General features: G+C 50.5%; 1 protein-coding gene and 1 long non-coding RNA gene across 12 annotated transcripts in view; one reads left to right on the forward strand and one right to left on the reverse strand.

Annotated features, from left to right (window-relative positions):
- nrxn2b (neurexin 2b) overlaps positions 1 to 13484 on the forward strand; it is a 626275-nt gene extending 612791 nt beyond the window's left edge. For 8 of the 11 annotated variants that reach the window (XM_088608835.1, XM_088608836.1, XM_088608828.1 and 5 more), the window contains one exon: positions 10259 to 13484. In XM_088608835.1, the coding sequence (XP_088464961.1) occupies positions 10259 to 11190 (932 nt within the window). In that variant the 3' untranslated portion in view covers positions 11191 to 13484. The remainder of the gene's footprint in view (positions 1 to 10258) is intronic. The other 3 variants (XM_088608839.1, XM_088608837.1, XM_088608838.1) reach the window with 1 other exon arrangement.
- Positions 11881 to 22064, reverse strand: LOC148646707 (uncharacterized). The gene is made up of 3 exons (XR_015927609.1): positions 21976 to 22064; positions 18515 to 18644; positions 11881 to 12194 (listed from the first exon to the last, which is right to left on the reverse strand). It is a non-coding gene; the product is annotated as an uncharacterized LOC148646707 (long non-coding RNA).
- Positions 22065 to 24022: the final 1958 nt, after the last annotated feature.

Below are 24022 nucleotides of genomic sequence, written 5' to 3' on the forward strand. Positions count from 1 at the left end.
ATCACCTCCTCTGGGAGGGAGGCAGGGGGGGTGTCGCACACGGACACGTTCACTTGTGTGTGTGTGTGTGTGTGTGTGTGTGTGTGTGTGTGTGTGTGTGTGTGTGTGTGTGTGTGTGTGTGTGTGTGTGTGTGTGTGTGTGAGAAGAGGACAGTGCGAACGAACGTTCTCTCGTGGAAAACAGAGCAAAGAAAAGCTCTCGAGTTTTCAGTCATCTTCGACGTACGCCGGTAACGTTGCCGAGATCTGCCGGGGTAGAGGAGTTCAGCTGTGTGCTTGATTGTTCTGCAGCGCGTTAGTTCTTTAGTAGAACCGGAGCTATTGCACTTTATTGCGTGTTTTTCCTTATTGTGCGACAGTGCCTTATTACAGTACTGCACTGTATTCTTTAATGTTGATTTGAACAGCGAATTCACACTACATATTATTCTTTACTGTGTCTTATTATGGTACTGCGCTGTTGACTGTGGATTAATGTTGATCTGTCGCCACTGACTGATCTATTATTCTGTATTCGGTATTTCTCTAGTACTTTAAGTGACAGTGTTCATGAATGGTGGCATATCCTTTGCAATGCCTGTCATGAACGAACAGCACTCCCCCCTCTCATTTAGCCACTTAAACCAAGGTGGTACTGTAATATTATTATTATTAATAATAATTTAAAAGGTAGGTGGCCTTTTTTTTTAAATGCTCCAGTACTTCGATCCTCTTTATAATGAATTTGGAGAGCTCTTACTGGACGCAATCACCCTCCAGGGATTTAACACTGCTGGAGAGAAAAGGGCAGACACCCCAAACGCACTTCCGGTAGGAAACTCCAAGCAGTTTTCCCCCTGCTGGGCACACATGAAACCCTTCATAGTTGCACGTCACACACCCAGAGTGCACGTTACTGCCAGAGACGTAGGGCCGCCACCTCAGCAGTCTACCCCCAACAACAGCCTCCACTTGTGTTCCTGCCCACCTGCTGATCTTCCTCTGGGATAACGGGGCTCCTGGGTAGCTCAGTCGGGTGTTTGCTCAGATCACAGGGTCCCGGGGCGACTACAGCCCGGATGTTGTCTGGGATGTTAGCTGGGACCGTGACCTCGGTATTAATGTCACCCAGTACAAAGGAAACGGGGCCTTTTTCTCCCGGTTTAAAACACATGCTTGAGAGAGACCCGGAGCTGTGGGCACAGCCTTGTGGGTATTTGTCCTCTGCACGCATCTGTATGCAGGAGGCCTGCGGAGCTGGTGGCATGTTCTGAACTTTCTCATTAGCTGCTGGAGGAGAGGGTCCTGAGGGATCGTGGAGAGGCAGCCCTTTGATGTGAGACTGTTCAAACACATCACATCCCAGCCATTTTCTAGTCCATCGCAGGGGACACACACACACACGCTCACACCAGGGCCAATTTTCCCAGAATCCTCCTTTTTCCCCAGAGTTAACCCGCCGGGCATGTGTGTGGACTACGGGAGGAAACCGGAGCACCTGGAGGAAACCTATGCAAACATGGGAGAACGTGCAAACTCCACCCAGACTGCCCACCACTGCGCCACCCATCACAACACGTCCCTTACAGAGATAGAGCAGGATTTTCACCGTGTAGTCTGAGCTCATCAGATCTCAGGAGCACAGCTAGGCTGCTCCTGGTTGCTGTCCGTGGTGTTGGTGGACCAGCAGGGGGGTGCTCTACCGTCCCTCTGAACCACAAATTTCCAATCCAGTACCCCAGTATGGTGACTTGACGTAGTGACCTGGCCTTCAGACGAGATCTGAAACCCAGGACACAGCTATCAATAAAAATCCCATCGCTGTTTGTTAAAGGGCTGTTAAACCATTGCGCCCTGCCTAAAATCTGCCAAGTTTCTTCCCCCTGATCTACTGGTACAGAATATTTATTTTATAGAAGTATAATTCGAAAATTGCAATATCAGTTTGAGAATGAAGTGTTCGCGGTTCATATTCGTTTAGAACATAGGGCAGCTCTTTGTCATCCAGGCGGGACTTCTCCTGTAGGTGATGCACTCTAGGATGAAAAGATCTATATCAGTGCAATTAATTAATATATGCCTGTGATCTCTCTCTTTGCTCTACGGAAGCCCGTTAGCGCCATGGAGGAAAAAAAAAATGATCGCCGTTTAACGAGCTAATATTACATCCAAACAAGATAATTGCAAGGATACTGCTGGTTACACACGGGCAGCAACAGGACTCTCGTCACAAATGCACGACTCTGTTGGCTACCTCAGCAGCTGCTGTGCTGTCCTGGTTTTGTGTATTTTGGGGGTTTGTTTCGATTGCCCTTATTTGATTACATTCATGTCTCTGCAAACCGACACAATTGATCTGATTCTTCTCCCTTCACGTCGCGTTTCCTGCCGTTTGCTGCGTAATTCCAGATTCAGATGTATGAATAGGCTGCAAGCGTGTGTGGGTTTTTTTTTTTAATGCTACAATATTCCACGATCGACTAACAGTAACGGTAAAACCCAAAGAGTCTGACAGATCATCGTAAACGTTGTCTGTTCCACGCGTTAAAAAAAGTCAGCGATCTACTAACACGTTCCTGCAGTTTCGCGTCGAGAAAGATTCGTTTGTGAAGTTGTGGCATTTCTGGTTTTCACAAGAATGGTGAAAATGTAACACGTTTACCCCAGGCATGCTCAACGATAGGGTGCTGTACTTCATGTAGACAAAAGACACGTGCTCCTTTAGACTAAGTCACTGGCACGGAGAGAAGTGTGAAGCTGTTCTTCTGTTGTTAATGGTACTTTGCATGGGACAATATTCCTGCATATGTACTGTGTTCATGCAAGGATTATTGCAGTTAAATGCAATGTGATCTCATTTAAAGGCAGTATTTTTTTTTCCCTCCGTGATAGGCTGAAAGGTTCCCCTTCTTAAACACTGCATTCCACAAACGCTGGTGCAGTCAGAGAACTAGGGCCTGATTTCCAGTCTGGCGAGCAGCACCTTCTGTGTGGAGTTTGCACGTTCCTCACATGTTCATGTTAGCATTTGGGATCCCCCCCACACACACACACACACACACACACACACACACAAACACACAAACACACAGTTCCCACAGGGGTGGTCTCCTCCAACCCCCAGCAATTTCCAGTCTGGAGAGCAGCACCTTTTGTGTGGCGTTTGACCGTTCCTCACGTGTTCATCTTAGTATTTGGGCTCCCCCTCCCCCCCCCCCTAAAGTTCCCACAGGGGTGGTCTCCTCCAACCCCAGCAATTCTCCTCAACCTGTTGGGCCCATCCCAGCAGCGCAAGGCTGATCACAGCAAAATCCACTCACTGGCCAAAACAACAATAATAATAATAACATCACTTTATTAACCCTTTACAATTTCTTGCATGAGGAATGTGTCTTTTCGCAGACCCCAGCTTGCTGTCCATGAGACACACAGACAGGGAGAGAGAAACTGGGGGTCAGAGCGCTGGGTCAGCCATTGTACGGCACCCCTGGAGCAGCTGGGGTGAAGGGCCTGGCTCAGGGGCCCAACGGAGTAGGATTCCTCTGCTGGCTGCGGATTTGAACCGGCAACCTCCCAGCCACAGGCGCAGATCCTGAACCACAGAGCCACAGCTCCGCCCTAAATAAGAAACCCACTGCAGTCTGGGCATGCCCACTTGGCACACGGGGGGGTCACAAAGGATGTCCGCTGGTTATAAAGAGGGCCAGGTGTCAGGAACATAAAGGAGCAGGAAATAAAACAATTCAGATCAAATACACTTGAACGTCAAGCGGCTGGCTTAAACTTGAGGCCCGCGAGTTCTTTACTCTCTGGCACGGCTCTGTCAAAAAGAGGCAAACAAGGACTCGTAGGTTAAAAATATTAATTTAAAACTAAACAGCGCATTCCACAACATCACCACGTACAGCATAAGACATTATTCTGTATACGGTACAGAACAAGGTGTCCCGAGTCCCATGTTTTTAAGACGCAGACGAATGTTATTCCAGTAACCTGAAATCCTAGAATACCGATATGAAACCCTATATAAAACCCACTAACGAAACACGTGTCTTGCATCCTAAATAGAAGAATTACAATCCGGCACCAAATCTCCCTTCTGTCACCTGGATGCTAAAAAGGAAAGGTGAATTATTTAACATGGCAGAATCTGGTCTCCCGGACTGATCAGAACCCAATTCTTCTGTTCTGTTCCTCCTACGTCCTCTGTGTCTTCTCGTGCGGTTTCTCGGGCTGCTGAATGTTTATCCTTCATTGACGAGAGCTCACCGCGTTAACCAGAAGTCATTCCCAGTAAGATGCCCTTTGATCATTAGCGTTTGCCGGCCTACAAATTTCCCATCGGCCTTTACCAATCATGGCCTCCTAATAATCCCCCTCTATGAATTGGCTTCATCACTCTGCTCTCCTCCCCACTGAGAGCTGGGGTGTGGGGAGCGTTCTGGCGCACTATGGCTGCCGTCGCATCATCCAGGTGGGGCTGCACATTAGTGGTGGTGGAGGGGAGTCCCCATTACCTGTAAAGCGCTTTGAGTGGAGTGTCCAGAAAAGCGCTATATAAGTGTAAGCAATTATTATTATTATTACAAGGTCAGCTGCAACTGAGTAAACTGGAAATCACTGTCTTGCCTGCGTTTTCACGATATAAAAGGCAAACTAACAGCTTTCTAGATTTTATGACCACTATAACACTCTTCTTGGAGCTACTGAATGCCAGGCTGCCAGATGCACATTAACATCTCGAGCGTGTCAAGCTACAAAATAAAGATGGCTGAAAATTAAAAACAAACACTAATTCTGGAGCCCAGAGCTAATAGCCATTTTTTTTTCTATCCAGTTGCTGGTTATCATATATCCTGTCTGGTATAGATCCTGTATGATTATTTGATCGTAGAGGCTGCTGATGAAAGACGAGTGCCCCCCTTTCAGATCTAAGGGTTTCAGAAACTACGCCGGCTGTAATGACCCGACTCCAGTGTGTTCAGACAATGACATGTCAAGAGTGGCGACAAAAGATTGTTCTTATTCTGTGGGACTGAGTTTGGCATTACCTCCTGTGTATTCCTGTGAGGCACTAGAATAAGGATTTCAGGCAGGAAATCTTTATTTATTTATAACGTGACCAACTCAATTCCTGGAGGTTCTTCCAGTCTCCAAAATTGACTGCGTAGTCAATTTGAACAACTGACCTCGTTATTTTCTTAGATTAGACATAGGATTGTTTCCCTCTACGGGTCTTGTACAGTTTACTGCTCAAAACCTCCACTTGTTCAAAATGACGGTTACTTGGAAAAACACCTTGGAGTCTGATTAGAAGTACTGCAGTGATGCAGTAAATTAATTAAGCCAGTTGCATAATCAAAAGCTCAGCGAAACAACATCCAGCAGACACTGGGCTCTCCAAGAGAGGAGCCACACACCCCTGATTTAAGTGTTAGCACTGCGCTGTATGGTACATAGCTCCATCCCAGAGCCTAGAGGTCACCGCAGAAAATCTCCAGTACCAGGGATGGGTATTGGACCGGTTCTGGCATCTGGTAGTTGAATTAAATCGGGACAAGCCGATGGTAAATGGAAACCTTCACCACACTGCAGCCTATCCAGGACTGTCCCTACATTGCACTGGTGATGATGCAAACAACCCCTATTCTTATCCCTATCCTGTAGCTAAGTCAACCACGGGAAAGACTAACACTGCTTGTCTGGGGGATAGCGGATTACAGTCCTGCAAAATCTATCCTGCAGCAACTGGAATAGCTCGTTTTCAAAAGCACCCCCACTATGCTAGAACGTGCTTTGAGCAGTAAATGCGCCATCAGTACAAGTGAGAGACAAAAGCTCTATTTGGCATCCGCATCCGAAGAGTGTACAACCGATACAGCAGGTGTTAACGCGCAGCAGTCTGGGTCAGGAGTTTGTTGCAGGCAGATAACCCTACAGAAGGTACCCCCCCCCACCCAAACTCTGCTGCTGGCTCACTGTGTCCGTCCCCCGTCCCACCCCCCCGGACCCCTCATGATGAGAGTGAGCGAGCCCCCAAAGGATTAAAAACAGAGCTGGTTGCCTGTAACTGTGTGATTGTCGTTGCTGATGCTACTTTTAAATATCGTGAACAGAGAATGCAGGGGGATGGCTTGGGGATGGGTGGGTGGGGTAGTGTCCATTGTGCTATTATGTCCCTCTGATGACAAGGACTACCGTTGCCTGATGTCCAGGGATCACAGTTGGCCAATCGCAGCTGCATATGAGAAACGCCCAAACGCCCCCCACCCCCTCAGTTGCCCCAGCTCCCAGAGTGCTCAGGTTCAGCCACGTTACTCCCGCCACCGCAGGGGACCCCCCCCAGACCATAGTACTGTTAAGTGTGCAATGCCCCCGCCCCCCCCAACACACACACACACACACACACACACACACACACACACACACACAACCCCCGACATTACAACCAGGGGTCTGCTCGTTGCATCTGAGGGAGGGCCGCCGTTGGCGCAGGGAGGAGAGAGAGATCGGCGCCGCTGTGCTGGGCCGCCCAGGCCCGCGGGACCGGGCACGAGCTCGGGGTGGGCTTCCCATCGGAGCGCCGCCCCCTGCCGCCGGGCTGTCTGGGGATCAAGCGCTGGTGGGAAACAGTCTCCCAACGGGCTCATCCGCTGTTCACTAAATTGCTGTTTTCTGGAGGGGGGAGGCGGGGGTGGCAGCACACGTAGGAGAAATAGAAATGGACCGGGGGGGGGGTGCGTGCCTACGCCCGTCTTTCCCCGCGCTGCAGCGGACGGAGGCGTGGTGCTGCGAGGGAGGGGCGTACAGCCCCGCGGCCCGCCAGACAAGTTCTGGGTGCTCACCCTCGCCCTGGAAAGTGATCCGTGTCTGGGCAGCGGCTGTCCCGGCCCCCTCTGCTGTGGATCATCGGCAGAGTACTCCCCCCCCAGTGGCGGGACTGGGATTAGCAAGGGCAACAGGGTGATGCCGGGGGGTGGCTCCCGTCAGGTACGGGCAGGAGGAGTCCAGTAAGGGCGACCCGCGTTCGGCCCGGGAGCGAGCCGGGACGCGACGGAGCCGCTGGCGAACTGGCGATTTCCAGTGGGGGGGCAAAAAAATGAAACCGCCTCAAGAATTTGATTTAAGAAATCAAGGGGAAGGCTTTCGGGAACGCACAGGTCCCCGCTCGGAGAGGCGGGGCTGGCCGAGAGCTTACCTTTCAAACAGAAGCCGCCCCGTTTCCACAGAGCCAGCAGACAGGCGGGGCGCCTCCCTCAGATGCACACAGAAGCACCTCTTGTTCTGGAAGGCCAGTTCTCTGCCTGTGAAGCCCTCAGATAACCTGTGTGTGTTTGTGGGGGTGGTGGGGGGGATTGTGGGCCTGGAAAGGTTAACACCTGTATTTCCTCCCACAAAAAAGCAAATCCTTAACCCCTTCTGCTTTGTTTCCATAACCAAACTTGCTTTGTGTGCAGACTCCAGTAACAAAGGTTTAGTGCATTTCTTTAGGCTTTTTTCTTTGCCTGATGTACCTGTTTGCACATGAGTTACTTTTTTTGTTCTGGGTAGTGTGGGGGGGACGGGGACAGGGGGGGAGGGAAGGGGGTGGAGGGAGGGGATTTTATTTGGAATTTATTTTTTCTATTGGATACCGCGTCAAAGCATCTTTGCCCTTGTGTTGAACCGGTGGAGCTGAGCTCGAGGCTGCGCAGGAAGTCGCCTGCCAGCGGACAGTGATGACCCCCCCCCTAGCCTGGCCCTGCTAGGGAATCCCTGCCCCCCCCTTCCCCCACCCGGACCCTTCACCCCTTCACGAGCCGATCGTGTGCCTCCTCGACGTTAGGAATTGAGAGGACCGATCACCCCCAGGAAGACGGCCCAGTCTCAGTCGCCCGTGCAGCGAACCCCTCCCACACCCATCGCTCACGCCACACTCGCTTGTGGGCGCAGCTCCGTCTTCGTACCCCGACTCCACAACTGCCCACCGCCCCTCGCCCCACCACCCCCCCCCAGCATCTGACCCCCTCGTGCAAGTCGTGCAGGTGTGGGAGAGTCCGATTTCGCTTTTTAAACCCAGAATGTGGGGTCAGTGGGGGGGTGATCTGTAAACTGTAAAAACAATGTTTTTTGAGTATGTTTTCCCACAATCCAGCTCACCTCTGGCTTTGTGGTTAAAAGTGCCCTGATGCAAATTCTGAACGTGTTCATAAATGTCATTTTCCTGATCTGGGGGCAGAAGCAGAAGCAGAAGCTAGATTTCCGCTTTAGGATTCGGTTTTCGGTTCACCGCAGAGCAGATGTGCTTCAGAAAGAAAAGGACCGGTATCCCGGCCCGTTTAGCCTTCTGTCTCTCACCCTGTCCGGGACCCAGAAACACAGGGTCCAGGTCCCCCGTATATGAACCCCTTACACCCCCCCTCCCCCAAAATCACCCTCCTTCTCCCCCATCTTCAGCCCGGTCTGGAACGAGAAGTGTACCCAACAGACTGTCTGTTGTCCGAGCGGGGAAAAAAAAAGAAAACATCACTGTTCTTGTTACAGGATATTCATATATTCCTTTTGGGAGGGAAAAAAAATGCAGATTTCCTTCTTGTTCCTCCTCTCGCCCTTCAACACCCACCTATTGTGAGGGAAAGGAATTAGATTCCCCAAAACAAAAGATTTTATAAGTCATTCTACAGTGATTAGAGCACATAAACCGTCTGATTTCCCTTTCTTCTTAGTAATTTTTTATTTCCAGGACTTGTCTTTCAGCTTTTTTTATATTAAGATGCAACTGAATTGTGCTATATCAATTAAATGTATTATTATTATTTTACACGGTGGCAGGAAGTCTCACCTTCATTAGGGAAGTGTCTGTCCTGAACTGGAACTTCATTCAGGCAAAAGCTGATCTCTTGCACTTAAATGTTAACGTGCGAGGACAAAGTCAAACTGTTTCTTGCTGTTAAGGCCTGTTAAAGAACTTGCACGCTGTGCACGTCTTACTTTGATTTTCATGCACTTTAACGTACCGGAACGAACAGCGTTGAGATTGAGAAACGCGTTCACAAAATGACGAATGGATAGCCAAGTGCATAATATCATTTTTAAATATATCGTCTTGAAATCGCCAGCGCTGGGCTAGGAGCCTCTGGTGTCACCAACAGCTAACACCTCGAGTCCCGGACGTGGGACGCCCCAAGTACCCTGTAACCCTGCGAGCGCTGTATCGCCGCCCCAGACGACATCAAGGGACACACACAGCACATTACACACATACCAGAAGAAGCAGCAGTATATCAGGGTTAACAACCATCTGTCCCTGATCAAGGCCCAAAAAAAAAGAACTTTTTTTTTCTCAAAATTACACCTTGATGACAGATGTAATTTCTATCCCTGGTGGCTTAGGAACATTCTGGGGGTCAAAGTTGAAAGGTTAAAAGGTTAGGGGTGGGAGGGGGCCACTCAAAGGAGGAAATCTGCTATCCCACCCTCGCCTTTGACCCAGTGTCCGTGAAATAACTCAAATCCGACAGTAACTCGCTAACATCAGGCTGCCCTCTTGTGAAATGACGACGGATGTTTAATCTTTTTTTAAAAAAAAAAGCTAGAGAAAAGGATCATTTGTCAAATGGGGGTGGGGGAGTTGTTTTTTTTTTTTTACTATCCGAGAACAATCTTACACAGCTTTCTTTTTGTAATTTTTTTTTTCATGCTAAAATCATGCGGCCAATTTGTTGATGTAAGTGACCTGAACTCCGTGGTTTGCTATCTTATTTAAACAAACAAACAAAAAAAACAGGGAAAAAAAATTAAAATGAATAGTTCAGAATAGACATTAGGGATAGAGAGAGAGAGAGAGAGGAGAGAGAGAGATAAAATGTTTTAGCTGTTGAACTGTTGTCTAGTTTGTTCTTTCAAGAATAGTTACCAGTACAGCCATACCATACTGCAGTTACTGTTACCTCTAGGTGTTGAGGAGTGAATCTAGTTTCTAGTCTGAATGAGCTAATTGTCCATACTTAACCTAGACTTCTCTATAATGTTAGAGATATAGAGCAGGTTCAGCACAGTCAGCGTATACAACTCTTTATAAATAGAATTTTAGCCACTAACTAAAAATAAAAAAAATCTAACTGTAGAAATAACTAAATGCTAAGTCTTAGTGCTGTTCTGACTGAGGATATTCTTGTGGTGTTGTTGGTTTTCTTTTTTTTTTTGCTGGTTTCTGTCCCAAGGGGACGTGCTCCGTGCTGCACTGACGCCATCTCCCCTTCCCTCTCCCCCCCCTCCTTCTCTCTCTCTCTAATCCTAGGAGGTGAATTAGTCCTGCCCATAATTACCGTGGACTCCCTAGACCCCCCCTCCATTGCCACCCGCTACCCCGTCATCCCCCCGCCCCCCACGTACCGCCCGTTCCTCACCCTGCTCGAGACCACCAAAGAGTCCCTGACCCTGCCCAACGTGCGGCCCCCCTGCCCCCCGGACCAGGAGGACTGCGAAGACCCCATCGACGTCTCGGCCTACGGCTCGGGGGAGATGACGGAGTCGGACGACGAGGATTATTACAAAAACTCCCCGCTGGTCACGGACAGGACGGTCCTGCCCCCGCCGCCCGCCGCCAGCGGGGGCGCCGAGGGCGCCCAGCACCCCCGGGGCGACCGCCACTTCCTCCCCAAGCCCAACTCCCGCTCCCCTTCGTCTTCGTCGTCCGCCTCCTCCTCCTCCTCCTCCTCCTCGTCCCCCACCCCCAACCCCGACCAGCTCCACCGGCAGCACAAGCCCGGCGGGCACATCCCCGCCGGCAAGATGAACACCCGCGACCAGGTGCTGCTGCCCCCGGCCCCCACCCCCTTCGACCCCGACCACGGCGGCCGGCACCGGCACCACCCCCACCCCGGTATAACCTACCCCCCCAATTTCCACAATCTGCCCACAGCCAACCCCACGGGCCCCGGCGAGAGGGGCCCCCCCGGCGCGGTGGAGGTGATCCGGGAGTCCAGCAGCACCACGGGCATGGTGGTGGGCATCGTGGCCGCCGCCGCCCTCTGCATCCTCATCCTGCTCTACGCCATGTACAAGTACCGCAACCGGGACGAGGGCTCCTACCAGGTGGACCAGAGCCGCAACTACATCAGCAACTCGGCGGCGCAGAGCAACGGCGCCGTGGTCAAGGAGAAGCAGCCCGGCGCCGCCAAGACCGCCACCAAGAACAAGAAGAACAAGGACAAGGAGTACTACGTCTGAGAGCGGCCGGAGGGGAGAGGCAGACCGAGAGGGAGGGGGGGGGGGGGGAGGAGAACAAGCCTTGGGCAATGCCAGCTCCCCCCTCCCCCGCCACCGCACCACCCTTCGCCCCTGACCGCATCAACGCCAAATCTCAACGGTCCCCACCCCACGCCCCCCCCTCCATCCCCGACGACGCTGCCATCTTGTTTTCGCCTTGCCTGGTTCATTCTTTTGCGCCTGGCACTTGGGGAAATGGCCGGGCGGTACCCCACCCACCTTCGACGGAGAGACACGGCCGGCCAGGAAAGGAAGGGGAAGCCCGGGGCTGGATCGCGGCGCCCTCCAGAGGCTCGTTCTTCTTTTTCCTTTCCCCCCTGCTGTCGTGTGTGTGTGTGGCCAGTCTCCGCCGTTTCCAGTTAATTCGCGACTGAAACGCCCCCCCTCCCCCCCACCTCGCGAAAGCAACAAACTTAATGGACTGCTGCCGAGGCGTTTGCGACAGAATGGGAAGGGAAATAAACCCCGCTCTCCGGCGAGGCGCTGAGCGGGCGGAAACGCCGCCATCTTGCGCTCGAAGGCTGCTCCCCCCCGACTTCCTGTCCTTTTTCTCGGAGGCCTGAGGGGCCCTTATGAAAGAAATCAAGTGCATCTGACGGCAGTAAAAGAGAAAAAAAAAGACAGGAGGGGGCTGACAGCGTTTTGTTTAAAAAAAAAAACGAACCGTTTGAACTAAACCGTCTCTCGACAAGGAGCCGGCAATGGACTCCTGTCTGGAGAGACGGGGTCCCCCAGCCCGGCATCGCTTTTAGAAAGAGCCTGCAAAAAAAAAAAACAATATTGACAAGAATATCGGAACGAAATGGGGGGGAAAAAAAGCCTCAAATGCTAACCGTCGTCCCAGCCTGCAGCTGCTACCTTTTCCACCTCTGGGTCTCTCCCTCCCTCTCTCCCGCCTCTCTCTTTCGTCCGACTAAGGTGCTAATGCGACATTATTTTGCTGTGTTTCGAAGCATGTAGTATTCCTGTACAAAAGAAGAAAAAAAAAGCCGTTTCAGTGACACGAAAAAAAAAGGTGGGGGACGAAGCTACATCGTCGTCTCCGCCCACCCCCCCACCCCCTCCTCAAGACCGGGGAGAGAAGCCGGGTGGCGTGACGGACGGCGCCAGTTATTTAATAATTTAAAAAAGAATCAAAACCGCGTCAAAGACTTTGGTATAAATATATATGTAAAGACCTTTCAGACACCTGTGGACTACCTGGAAGCTTATTGAGAAAACAAAACTGGGTGCTTGGCGCTGGGAAATAACCCAGGCGAAGAGACACTTGTTCATTTCAAAGAGACATATTTCCCACTCCCCCCTGACGACGACAAGACGCTAACGGGGGGGACAGGCAGCCATCTTGTTTTTCCTGGGGAACGAAATTAAAGCGAGGAAACGAGGATTTTTACCGGCTTAAAAGAGCGGAGGACATTCTTGCGGAAGGCTTAAAGCCTTCGATAGTCTTGACAAGGAGGCGGAAAGCAAACCTAACCGACTTTTAAGGCGACTTTTTCGTCGTTTTTCCCATCGGTCGAGACCGGAATGAAACCGATGACGGACAAAACGCCGCCTGAATAACACTTGTGAAGAGAAAATTAAAAAAAAAAAGGAGACCAGGGTCCTCTTGAGATGAGACAGAACTCTAGTATTCCAATTTTTTTCTTGAGTCCATTAAAAAAAAACTGTTAACATGAAAAGAAAAAAAAACCTTTAAAAAGTTTGTGAAATGTCTAAATATTTGAATCTCTCATCCCCCATTGCCGAGGATAACGTGTTTTCCCTGTTAACCATTCCTGTTTCAGAATGACAAAAAAAAATTAGTCTGAGAAACTTCAAATTTGTATGCTTTTTTTCCTACATGACCGCCGTAATTTGGGTTTAAACACATCTCAGATGCTCTCCTCTTAACAGTTAGAGGGAATTCAACCCACTAACACTTGGTTCCATTGTTAAAGCAAATCTGTGCCGATATCACACTTTGGTGTAGAAAACTGAAGCCCAGTTTCACTTTCCATATGTTTTCTGTCAAAATCTGATCCCATTTGAAGAAGGTAGCTGGATCCTTCATTTTATTGACTTATTATTTATATTTCTGTTCATATTTTTCTTTTTTTTTTACTTTTTTTTTTACAAACTGTACAACCATAGGCTACTCCCAGTATCTTCCTGTTCTTATTAAATGTTATTGTAAAGTGTTGCCAGTGAGATGAAATCTAAATATGTGTACATTAACAGAGGGAAAAAATACAATTGGTTATATACTTCTTAAACCTGATGCGTCATGTGCTTTGTTCTTGAGAACAGCTGTTGCACTGTCTCGGTGGGATAACCACAGGAGTCCAAGGACATCACGTCACTTTTGAAACAGGACATGGGGATTGTAAAACTGCCACTGAATACAATGTCAGGAATACATTATGCTGTTGTTAAACTGAGTATGCTCAAGCAGAGAAATAACAAAAACATTCCTTAAGTGTTAATATTAAATTTCATTAAAGGCATCCGTTACTTTGTTGTCTTCACAGTTAAAATAACACAGTAACACCTGATCACCTGATAAAGTGTTACTGTACACCTGCAGCAAGATTAGAGACTGAAGGCAGGAATAGTGAAGAGCTCACCGCTCTGATCCTACCAATGGCAGGAATAGTGAACAGCACTGCTCACCTGCTCTGACTGATGGAAGGAATAGTGAACGACACCGCTCACCCACTGACCGACAGGCAGAAATAGTGAACAACACCGCTCGCCCTCTCTGACCGACAGCAGGAATAGTGAACGACACCGCTCCCTCTCTGACCGACGGAAGGAATAGTGAACGACACTGCTCTCCCGCTCTGACTGAAGGCGGGAATAGTGAACGATATTGCTCACCCGCTCTGACCGACGGCAGGAATAGTGAACGACACCGCTCATCCACTGACCGACGAAAGGAATAGTGAACGACACTGCTCTCCTGCTCTGACAGACGGCAGAAATAGTGAACGACACTGCTCACCCTCTCTGACCGACGGCAGGACTAGTGAACGACACTGCTCACCTTGCTCTGACCGACAGCAGGACTAGTGAACGACACTGCTCACCCGCTCTGACCGACGGCAGGAATAGTGAACGACACTGCTCACCCCCTTCTGACTGACGACAGGACTAGTGAACGACACTGCTCACCTGCTCTCCCTGAAAGTAGGATCACTGAATAATGCTGCTCACCAACTCGGACCAAAGCTTTTGTAATATCACATAACATCACTACACAAAACTATTAAGCACCACTACGTCCACCTCTAGTAAAATGGAAATAACCTAACCTTTAGTCATAGTTTCACAGACAATATGGGGTCACGTGATTGCTCTGTATTTCTCCCATAACAAACACCAGGGGTTCCCAACCCTGGGCCGCCTGGAGACCCACACACTGGGCAGTTTTTGTTCCAGCCAAGTTTTCAGTTACTGAACTAGCAATTGACTTAATAACAGGATGAATTTGAACTGGGTGACTGTTCTCAGATTTCAGACCTTGCATTTCCTAGTTCAAATCAAATCCCGCATTTGAATCAACAAACACACAAGCAGATGTTAACAAATCGAGTGGCTTATAAACTCAATGAAGGCTTCTATTAGGTCATTAAGATCAAGTGGAATGAAAACGAGCAGGTGTGTGTGTGTGTGTGCCCCCGGAACCAGGACTGGGTAGTTCTGGCAGACACTGTACCAGGATACCCACAAATCTAGGTTTTTAAAAGGTCACCCTTTTAACATGCCACCTGCTAAAACACATTCAAGTCTGTCATCAGTTTACCAAGAAATAAATCCCTTCATTTGGAATGCAGGTATGTCAGTAGGTGATCCAGGGCTCTTTAAACCCAGAGCTCGTTAAGGGTTGAGCTGGAATGAAAACCAGGATTGGACATCCTCCGAGCTAAAGGATCAAATAGAGCCCAGAATTACTTAAAGCTCTGTCACGATTAAATTATAAAACAGCACAGATCATAAATCCTAGGGCAAAGGACTGGAAAAGACTACATTACTGTGTGAGTTTCATCTAAAACAACATGACCCATTATGTTTGGATAACGACAACGCTCTTAATGAGATGCTTTTAGTTATTAACAGCGTGGTTTTTTTTTCCAATTAAAAATGTTCGATTTCAGCAGAAGCTGAAGACCTCTGATTCAGAGATCTCCAACCCTATGCCTGGTGAGTCTCAATCCAGCAGAAATGCATTGGTATAAGAACCATGGACTGTCTGCGATAAATTAAGTGGACAAAGCAAAAAAATGTTAATGCACTACAGACCTCAAGAGCAGCATTCCCTTGACTGCGGAGTTACTACCCTATAGCCTGATCCTATCTGCTACCAGCAGCAAAAAACAAAATTGCGCCTCATCAGTACTGGGTGGGAGATCGCTAAAGAAAATATGGTTCTGCTCTAAGTGATATTGGTGGACCAGTAGGGGGCACTCTTCCCTCTGGTCCAGAATGTTCAAATCGTGTTGTAGGAGGCGCTGATCTTTGGATGAGACATCGGGACCTCGGTTCAAGTATCTGGTCCTTAAGGATCCCATAGCTGTCTGTACGATTAGGGGTGTTAAACTCCACTCAGGGTTTTAACATTATGGCCACCCTAAAACTTCCCCCCCCTTAATTGAATTTGTGAAGCAGTTTCTCACTCCTGCCCTTGATCTGCCAAGTAGGGCTACTGGTGGTGCAGAATGAACACTGTGCGTCTCCCAGGTGGGGGCTGCTGGTGCAGAATGACCACTGTGCGTCTCCCAGGTAGGGGCTGCTGGTGCAGAATGAACACTGTGCGTCTCCCAGGTGGGGGCTGCTGGTGCAGAATGAACACCGTGCGTCTCCCAGGTGGGGGCTGCTGGTGCAGAATGAACACCGTGCGTCTCCCAGGTGGGGGCTGCTGGTGCAGAATGAACACCGTGCGTCTCCCAGGTGGGGCTGCTGGTGCAGAATGGTCACTGTGTGTCTCCCAGGGGGGGCTGCTGGTGCAGATTGAACACTGTGTGTCTCCCAGATGAGGCTGCTGGTGCAGAATGGCCACTGTGTCACCTCCAGGGGAAGAGGTCTAGAAAACCTACAGTAATTTAGGGTGATCTATAAAACTCAACTGGATTGGGGCTCTCCAGGAGTGGGGTTAGAGACACCCAGGGTCACTGAAAAGCTGCTGCTCCACTTAAAGGACAGAGGGCCACCCAACGGAAAACGCTGGACTCTAAAATGTTGCAGGTAAGTGTAGGAAGATCCATGTGAACAACACTGTGGATGAGCGAATTTGTGAAGGTACTGGAGGGTACACATTGTCATGACTCGAGCACAACCGACCGCCCTTGGATGAGATGATAAACGTGCCCAATACAGATGGTTCCTTTGCCTTATTGTGAATCCTCACACATTATTGTATAATGTATATATTGTACACATGTAATCAAACACATGTAAGATCCCATTTTTATCAATTAGAATATATTGCTGGAAGGCAAGACATCAGCAGGCGCAGAGTTTTGGAATTTGGACATCTCTGTATTAAGCACGGGCTTATTTGTGCGGGACGTGCTGGTCTTGAATACCAAACAGTTCATCTGGCTCAGGAAGGTCTTGCTCAGTCCAGCCTAGTCCACTAGTCAGTCCAGCCCACCAGCTAACCATTCAAATCCATCTGTCAGGGTGGACTGTCCAACAAACCAGGCAGCACTGAGAGACAGGGTGTCCAACAAACCAGGCAGCACTGAGAGACAGGCTGTCCAACAAACCAGGCAGCACTGAGAGACAGGCAGTCCAACAAACCAGGCAGCACTGAGAGACAGGCTGTCCAACAAACCAGGCAGCACTGAGAGACAGGCTGTCCAACAAACCAGGCGGCACTGAGAGACAGGCTGTCCAACAAACCAGGCGGCACTGAGAGACAGGCGGTCCAACAAACCAGGCGGCACTGAGAGACAGGCGGTCCAACAAACCAGGCGGCACTGAGAGACAGGCAGTCCAACAAACCAGGCAGCACTGAGAGACAGTCAGTCCAACAAACCAGGCAGCACTGAGAGACAGGCTGTCCAACAAACCAGGCAGCACTGAGAGACAGGCAGTCCAATGCAGCAGTCAGTATTGAGAGACAGGCTGTCCAACAAACCAGGCAGCACTGAGAGACAGGCAGTCCAACAAACCAGGCAGCACTGAGAGACAGGCGGTCCAACAAACCAGCCGGCACTGAGAGACAGGCGGTCCAACAAACCAGGCGGCACTGAGAGACAGGCAGTCCAACAAACCAGGCAGCACTGAGAGACAGGCTGTCCAACAAACCAGGCAGCACTGAGAGACAGGCAGTCCAATGCAGCAGTCAGTATTGAGAGACAGGCTGTCCAACAAACCAGGCAGCACTGAGAGACAGGCAGTCCAACAAACCAGGCAGCACTGAGAGACAGGCGGTCCAACAAACCAGGCGGCACTGAGAGACAGGCGGTCCAACAAACCAGGCGGCACTGAGAGACAGGCAGTCCAACAAACCAGGCCGCACTGAGAAACAGGCTGTCCAACAAACCAGGCAGCACTGAGAGACAGGCTGTCCAACAAACCAGGCAGCACTGAGAGACAGGCAGTCCAACAAACCAGGCAGCACTGAGAGACAGGCAGTCCAATGCAGCAGTCAGTATTGAGAGACAGGCAGTCCAACAAACCAGGCAGCACTGAGAGACAGGCTGTCCAACAAACCAGGCAGCACTGAGAGACAGGCAGTCCAACAAACCAGGCAGCACTGAGAGACAGGCAGTCCAGTGCAGCAGTCAGTATTGAGAGACAGGCAGTCCAACAAACCACACAGCACTGAGAGACAGGCAGTCCAATGCAGCAGTCAGTATTGAGAGACAGGCAGTCCAACAAACCAGGCAGCACTGAGAGACAGGCAGTCCAATGCAGCAGTCAGTATTGAGAGACAGGCAGTCCAACAAACCAGGCAGCACTGAGAGACAGGCAGTCCAATGCAGCAGTCAGTATTGAGAGACAGGCAGTCCAACAAACCACACAGCACTGAGAGACAGGCGGTCCAATGAACCAGTCAGCAGGACAGCACTGAGAGACAGGCGGTCCAATGAACCAGTCAGCAGGACAGCACTGAGAGACAGGCGGTCCAATGAACCAGTCAGCAGGACAGCACTGAGAGAAAGGCCGTCCGGTGAACCAGCAAGCCAAGCAGCACTTTTGGATCTGTTCGCTAAATACCTCCGGTCATCGGATGCAGTTAATTACCTTACCCCAGCCAGGTCTCGGTCAAGATGATGACCCCTGGCAGGACACTCACCTACACGTGACAAACAGCACCCTCATCAGTGACCCCCGGTGACACTGCCCTGGCTCTGCTGTCAGCAAGGGGGTACGCCCTCAACACCCCATCCCAAGGATTTTGGGGGTGATCTGTGGGGCCTCCTGGCCTATATTAAAGAACATACTATAGGTTACAAATGAGAGCAGGTCATTCAGTTGATCAAGTATCTCATCCAGCTCGGTCTTACTGGGGTTTTTTTTTAAACCAACAAAAGTACACGATGCGTAAAGTCACACATTACAGGATACAGGCTGTATCTGAGAATAACTGACGAGAAGGAAAAACACAGGATTCACAATCCCCTTGCCCACGTCCCTCTCAACAAGGAGGGAAACGAAAGGAGAAAGAGGCAGAAAAACCCCAGAAAAGAGCATTGCAAAGTACTAATTGCACCGAACAGTCTCTAGGAAGCGAAGAAAACCATGTCAGTTCTCTCAAGTGGCATCTGAGGAGCCAGTCAGTGACAGACTGAGGTGTAGCGTGTGGGAGAGAGGCTCAAAGCCTCGAAATAGTGCAGAAACGGTTGCCAAGCTTTAAAAATCTTAATGGCGGAACTGTGCGGATCAAATTTTCCTCCAATTTAAGAAAGTGCATTATATCTCCGATCCGCTGCAAAAAGGTCGCAGCTTGTGTCCAATTAAACAGGGTGAGGCGCCTTGCTAGGAGGATTTTAAAAGCCAGACTGTCAGATTATGTTTTTGATGGAGTGAGACTGCATGGTTGTGCCACGCTGGGTGGAGTTTGCATGTTCTCCCCTGTGTAGTTCATGTGGGTTTCTTCCCACAGTCCACAGACATGCTGGGAGGTGAAGTGGCTTCTGGGGAAAACTGCACCTGCTGTCTGTCTGTCTGTCTGTCTGTCTGTCTGTCTGTCTGTCTGTCTGTCTGTCTGTCTGTGTGTGTGTGTGTGTGGAGATGGACTGGCGTCCCATCCAAGGTGTACCCCACCTTGTGCCCATAGCTTGCTCTGTGTGTGTGTGTGTGTGTGTGTGTGTGTGTGTGTGTGTGTGTGTGTGTGGAGATGGACTGGCGTCCCATCCAAGGTGTACCACCACCTTGTGCCCATAGCTTGCTGGGATAGGCTCCACCTCCCCCACAATCCTCTACTGGATAAAGTGGTTAGAAAATGGACAGATGGATTACACAGGGTACACTACAGTCTAATGGCATTTCTTTCTGAAGGTTGGAAGTTTGTGTTCCTTGTTGTCCCACGTCTCCGTGCTGTATACCACAGACTTGACTTGACGCTTGACCTCATGCAAAATGAAAAACGACCGTCTCCGAAAATCACTGTTTTCCCGGCGAGGCGACCCAAACGCGGGGCGAAAAAGAGAGAGAGAGAGAGGAGAGAGAGAGAGAGGGAGTGGGAGAGAGAGAGAGAGAGAGGCTTGCCCACAACACCACAGAGCGTGTCATTCGAACAAATCTGTGGGATATTAACCAGACGTGTACGAAGAGTGATCCCATTAGAGGGTACAATTACCGAAGTGCTCTGCAAGCGCCTGCGAGCTATTCCTGTGTCCCACCCCCCTTCTCTCCCCTATGTGCCGAGATGTCGGGCTCGTAATGAGCCTGTTTGTTTGTCTGATGTGTTTAGTAGGGGATGAGTGCTGACGGAGCAGAAGATTCGGGCCTCGCTGGCGTTTGGGCTGAGCGAGCCGCAGTAGCAGTGAATAAGGCTATCCTGTACTGTACTGAGGTTTCTCCTGCAGCAGCAGCGGCCTTTGCATCTGGTTGCGTGCGTGTACAAGGACCAGCGCCGTTTCGTTCCTCAGTTTCCCTACGGGATTAATAAAGTATTATCGATCTATCTGATCTCCAGAGGTCCTGCTGTACCGGAGCGACACTTGAGCCGATCCATGCAGGGGGCTGTGGAGGGGCAGCCCAGTGGGGCAGGAGTGAGGACTGCTGCCTCCCTGCGCTGGGGCCCTGGGTTCAATTTCTGGAGCCGGGGTGCTGTCTGGGTGGAGTTTGTATGTTCTCCCTTGCGTTTGTGTGGGTTCCCTCTGGGTGCTCCAGTTTCCTCCCGCGGTGCAAAGGCAGGCTGGTGGCTTCTGGGGGAGCTGGCCCTGGTGGAATCGTGAGTGGGTGGGTCCTGTGATGGACTGGTGTCCTGTCCGGGGTGTACCCCGCCTTGCACCCAGTGCTTGTTGGGATAGGCTCTGGCTCCCTAGCCACCCTGCCGTCTGTGTGGGTCCCGATGCCCCAGTATAGTGACGGGGGACACTAGACTGTAAACAGGCACTGGAGCTCAGCAGGTGTGAGCCTGGTCAGTACCTGGAGGGGAGACCTCCTGGGAAAAACTAAGGTTGCTGCTGAAAGAGGTGTTAGTGGGGCCAGTAGGGGGCGCTCACCCTGCGGTCTGTGTGGGTCCTGATGCCCCAGTATAGTGACGGGAGACACTAGACTGTAAACAGGCGCCGTCCTTTGGATGAGACGTCAAACCGAGGTCCTGACTTTCTGTGGTCATTAAAAACCCCAGGGGGTTTCTCGAGAAGAGTAGGGGTGTTACCCCAGTGTCCTGGCCAAATTTTCCCCCTGGCCTTTACCCATCATGGCCTCCTAATAACCCCCCTCTCTGAACTGGCTCCATCACTCTGCTCTCCTCCCCACTGAGAGCTGGGGTGTGGGGAGCGGACTGGCGCCTCATCCAGGTGGGGGTACACACTGCTGGGGGGTGGAGAGGGATCCCCATGACCTGTACAGAGCTCTGAGTGGAGGGTCCAGAAAGGCGCTATAGAAGTGTAAGGAGTTATTATTAGAATTATTCCTAACAGACCGGGGGAAAGATCAAACCAGTTCACGCCAGATTGCGGCCAGAAAGACTTTTTATTCCGTTCACCACAAACGCCAGATTCACATTAATTTCCTGCGCAACCCATTTTAATCAACTGCTCTGTCTCCGCTGTGTGTGTGTTTGTTTTTATATATTTCTATGGCGTCTGAGCCTGGCTTTTAAAGATATAATAACCGGGAATCCTGTCTTGTTGCTTTTCAATGCAGAGGGGACGACGCGACTGCTTTTGAAGGCGACACGCATGCCTGTTAAAAGTGTGTGATTATATTTGAAAATTACAAAATCCTCTCAGCTTTTAGCTTTTGTTTTTATCAACAAACTCCAGGGAAGGCTCTCTAGAGTTTTTAGGAGAAAAAGCTAAGCCGGCAAATTCCTGGTTATACAGGAGGGAAAAATAGTACAGTCGCACAAAAGTGCCAGTTCAATATTTCTGACCTTTCTTATTTAAAGTAAGCAATAAAAATAAATGTACGTGCACATATATATCTATATAACGCTAAGAGCAGTTCTCCGTCACTTAACAACAAAACGCTTGTAAAACAAAGGAAAGGCTGTAGCTAATCGACCGTTTAATAAAAACCTGCGAAGTATATGGAATTTTAATTTAAACCCTTTTTTTTAAAAAAAAAATAAAAAGTTACCTTCGTTAGGCAAGCGCGCCTCTCCTCGCGAAACAGGTGCCGCGCGTCCATTTCCGGTGACGTCACCCGAGCATCACGGTCCATTTCCTGTTCGGTAGAACAATTGCTTGATTGACCGCACTCTGCGTTGAAGACGCATTTACAATGGCCCCGGAACGACCATCAAATTAATTCCAGACAATCTGTAACAATTGGTGCGTGCTGTAACTCGCCTTGCATGACCAGAAATTGGATTATTATCTAACAGCAAACCTACCTACCTTGAGGAAGAGATACAGTTAGCACAATCAAAAACAAGGGTTAAGAATGCAGGGGGGGATACTGGAAGACCTGCTCTCGAATTGATATGGATTTGTCAATCGACAGCTCCTGAGCAGACCCCCCCCCCTCTCTTCCATTTTGGGATGGGAAGAGAGGAACTCTGTTCGACCGTCTTGCCCGCTGACATCCGACATCTTTCCCTGAAGTATCCTGGGGCGTCAGCCTGTTCCAGACACCCGCAACCCTCTGCGTAAAGTCCCCTTCCCCCTGCTGCCCTGCGGTCCTTGATTCCACCACCCGCTGGATTCATTTTCGAGTCTTTCAGCGTTTCGGATACTCCGATTCTTCCACCGCCTGCGTCAAGACCCCCACGGCTTCGCCGGACCCTCTATAACGGGCCCGCGTTTCCAGGCTGCGCAGAAGCATGGCCTCGTCGTCATGGCAACCGGTCCCCCGTCCCCCCTCCCTCCCAGAAGAAAGGCAGTACCGCGCCAAGCGGCCGAGATCATCCAAAGACCTTTTTTTTTCTTTTCCTTCCGCTTCAGGACCCGGGGCTTTTCAGCCCGCGGCAGGCAAGCGCAGGCCCCATACAGATCCTGGAGGAGACTTAGACTCCCCAGCCAAGGCTCGGGATCGCAACACAAGGGCAACGTACCCTTGATTCGAATTGCCAATCAAAGTGGATTGGTTAATTGGGACCAAGAGGGAGAAGCTCAGATCGACGCTATCGGTCTACTGCACGTACTGTATCGCTGAAAACGGTGGAAATACCATGTATGTAAAGGGGGGGGGCATGAGAACCGGGAGCGTCAGACGCTTTCTTACACAAAGAGTGGTGGGTGTCTGGAGCAAACGTCTCAGCTATACTGTCGAAGGGGTTGAGTTGCACTAAGGAAGGGAGATCCTATAGCTACGACCGACCGACCAACCACTCACACCAGGATGGGTTTTCAGAAGCCCATCAGCAGCACGTGTCTGGACTGTGGGAGGAGCACCCGAAGGACACCCAGGTGAACGCAGGGGGGGGGGGAACATGCAAACTCCGCGCAGACAGCACCCCTCGGTTGTGCTGCTGTGGTCAGTTCTGCTGGGCTGCCCCTCCGACGCCGCGCGCCGCGATCCGGATCACGCCCTCCCCGCCTTCCGGGGAGAGAGGCACCCGGAGGACAGCACCGCAGGGAGGTTTCTGTGTGATGGCTGCCAGCCGTAACCAACCACTATCATATCTCTGTCCATCCATCCATCCATCCATCTCCGAAACCGCCTTTCCAGTACGGAGCAGTGGGGGAGCCGGAACCTATCCCAGCAAGCAATGGGTGCGAGGCGGGGTACGCCCACAGGTCACACACAGACACGCGCACACACTCACACCAGGGCCAGTTTCCCCAGAAGCCAACTCCCCTCCCAGCATGCCCTTGGACAGTCCACCTAGTGCTGTCCACAGCCACGCCGGGAGCTGAACTGGCTTGTGGGGAAAACCGGCCCTGGCGTGAGTGTGCGCGCGTCTGCGTGGGGGGGGAGGCATCCGGAGGAAGCCCGCGCAAAGCTGGGGAGAAAGTGCGAACTCCACACGGACAGCACCCCAGGAATGGAACCCAGGGCCCCAGCGCTCCAAGGCATCTATGTGCACCACTGTGCTGCCCTACACTCCTGTATGTTCTATGAGTTCGGTGATATATGTTCAACATATTATATTGTAAATATATCAATAATAATAATTGCTTACACTTATATAGCGCTTTTCTGGACACTCCACTCAAAGGGCTTTACAGGTAATGGGGATCCC

Source organism: Lepisosteus platostomus, chromosome 16, assembly GCF_059453375.1.
Source record: "Lepisosteus platostomus isolate fLepPlt1 chromosome 16, fLepPlt1.hap1, whole genome shotgun sequence".
NCBI lineage: Eukaryota > Metazoa > Chordata > Actinopteri > Semionotiformes > Lepisosteidae > Lepisosteus > Lepisosteus platostomus.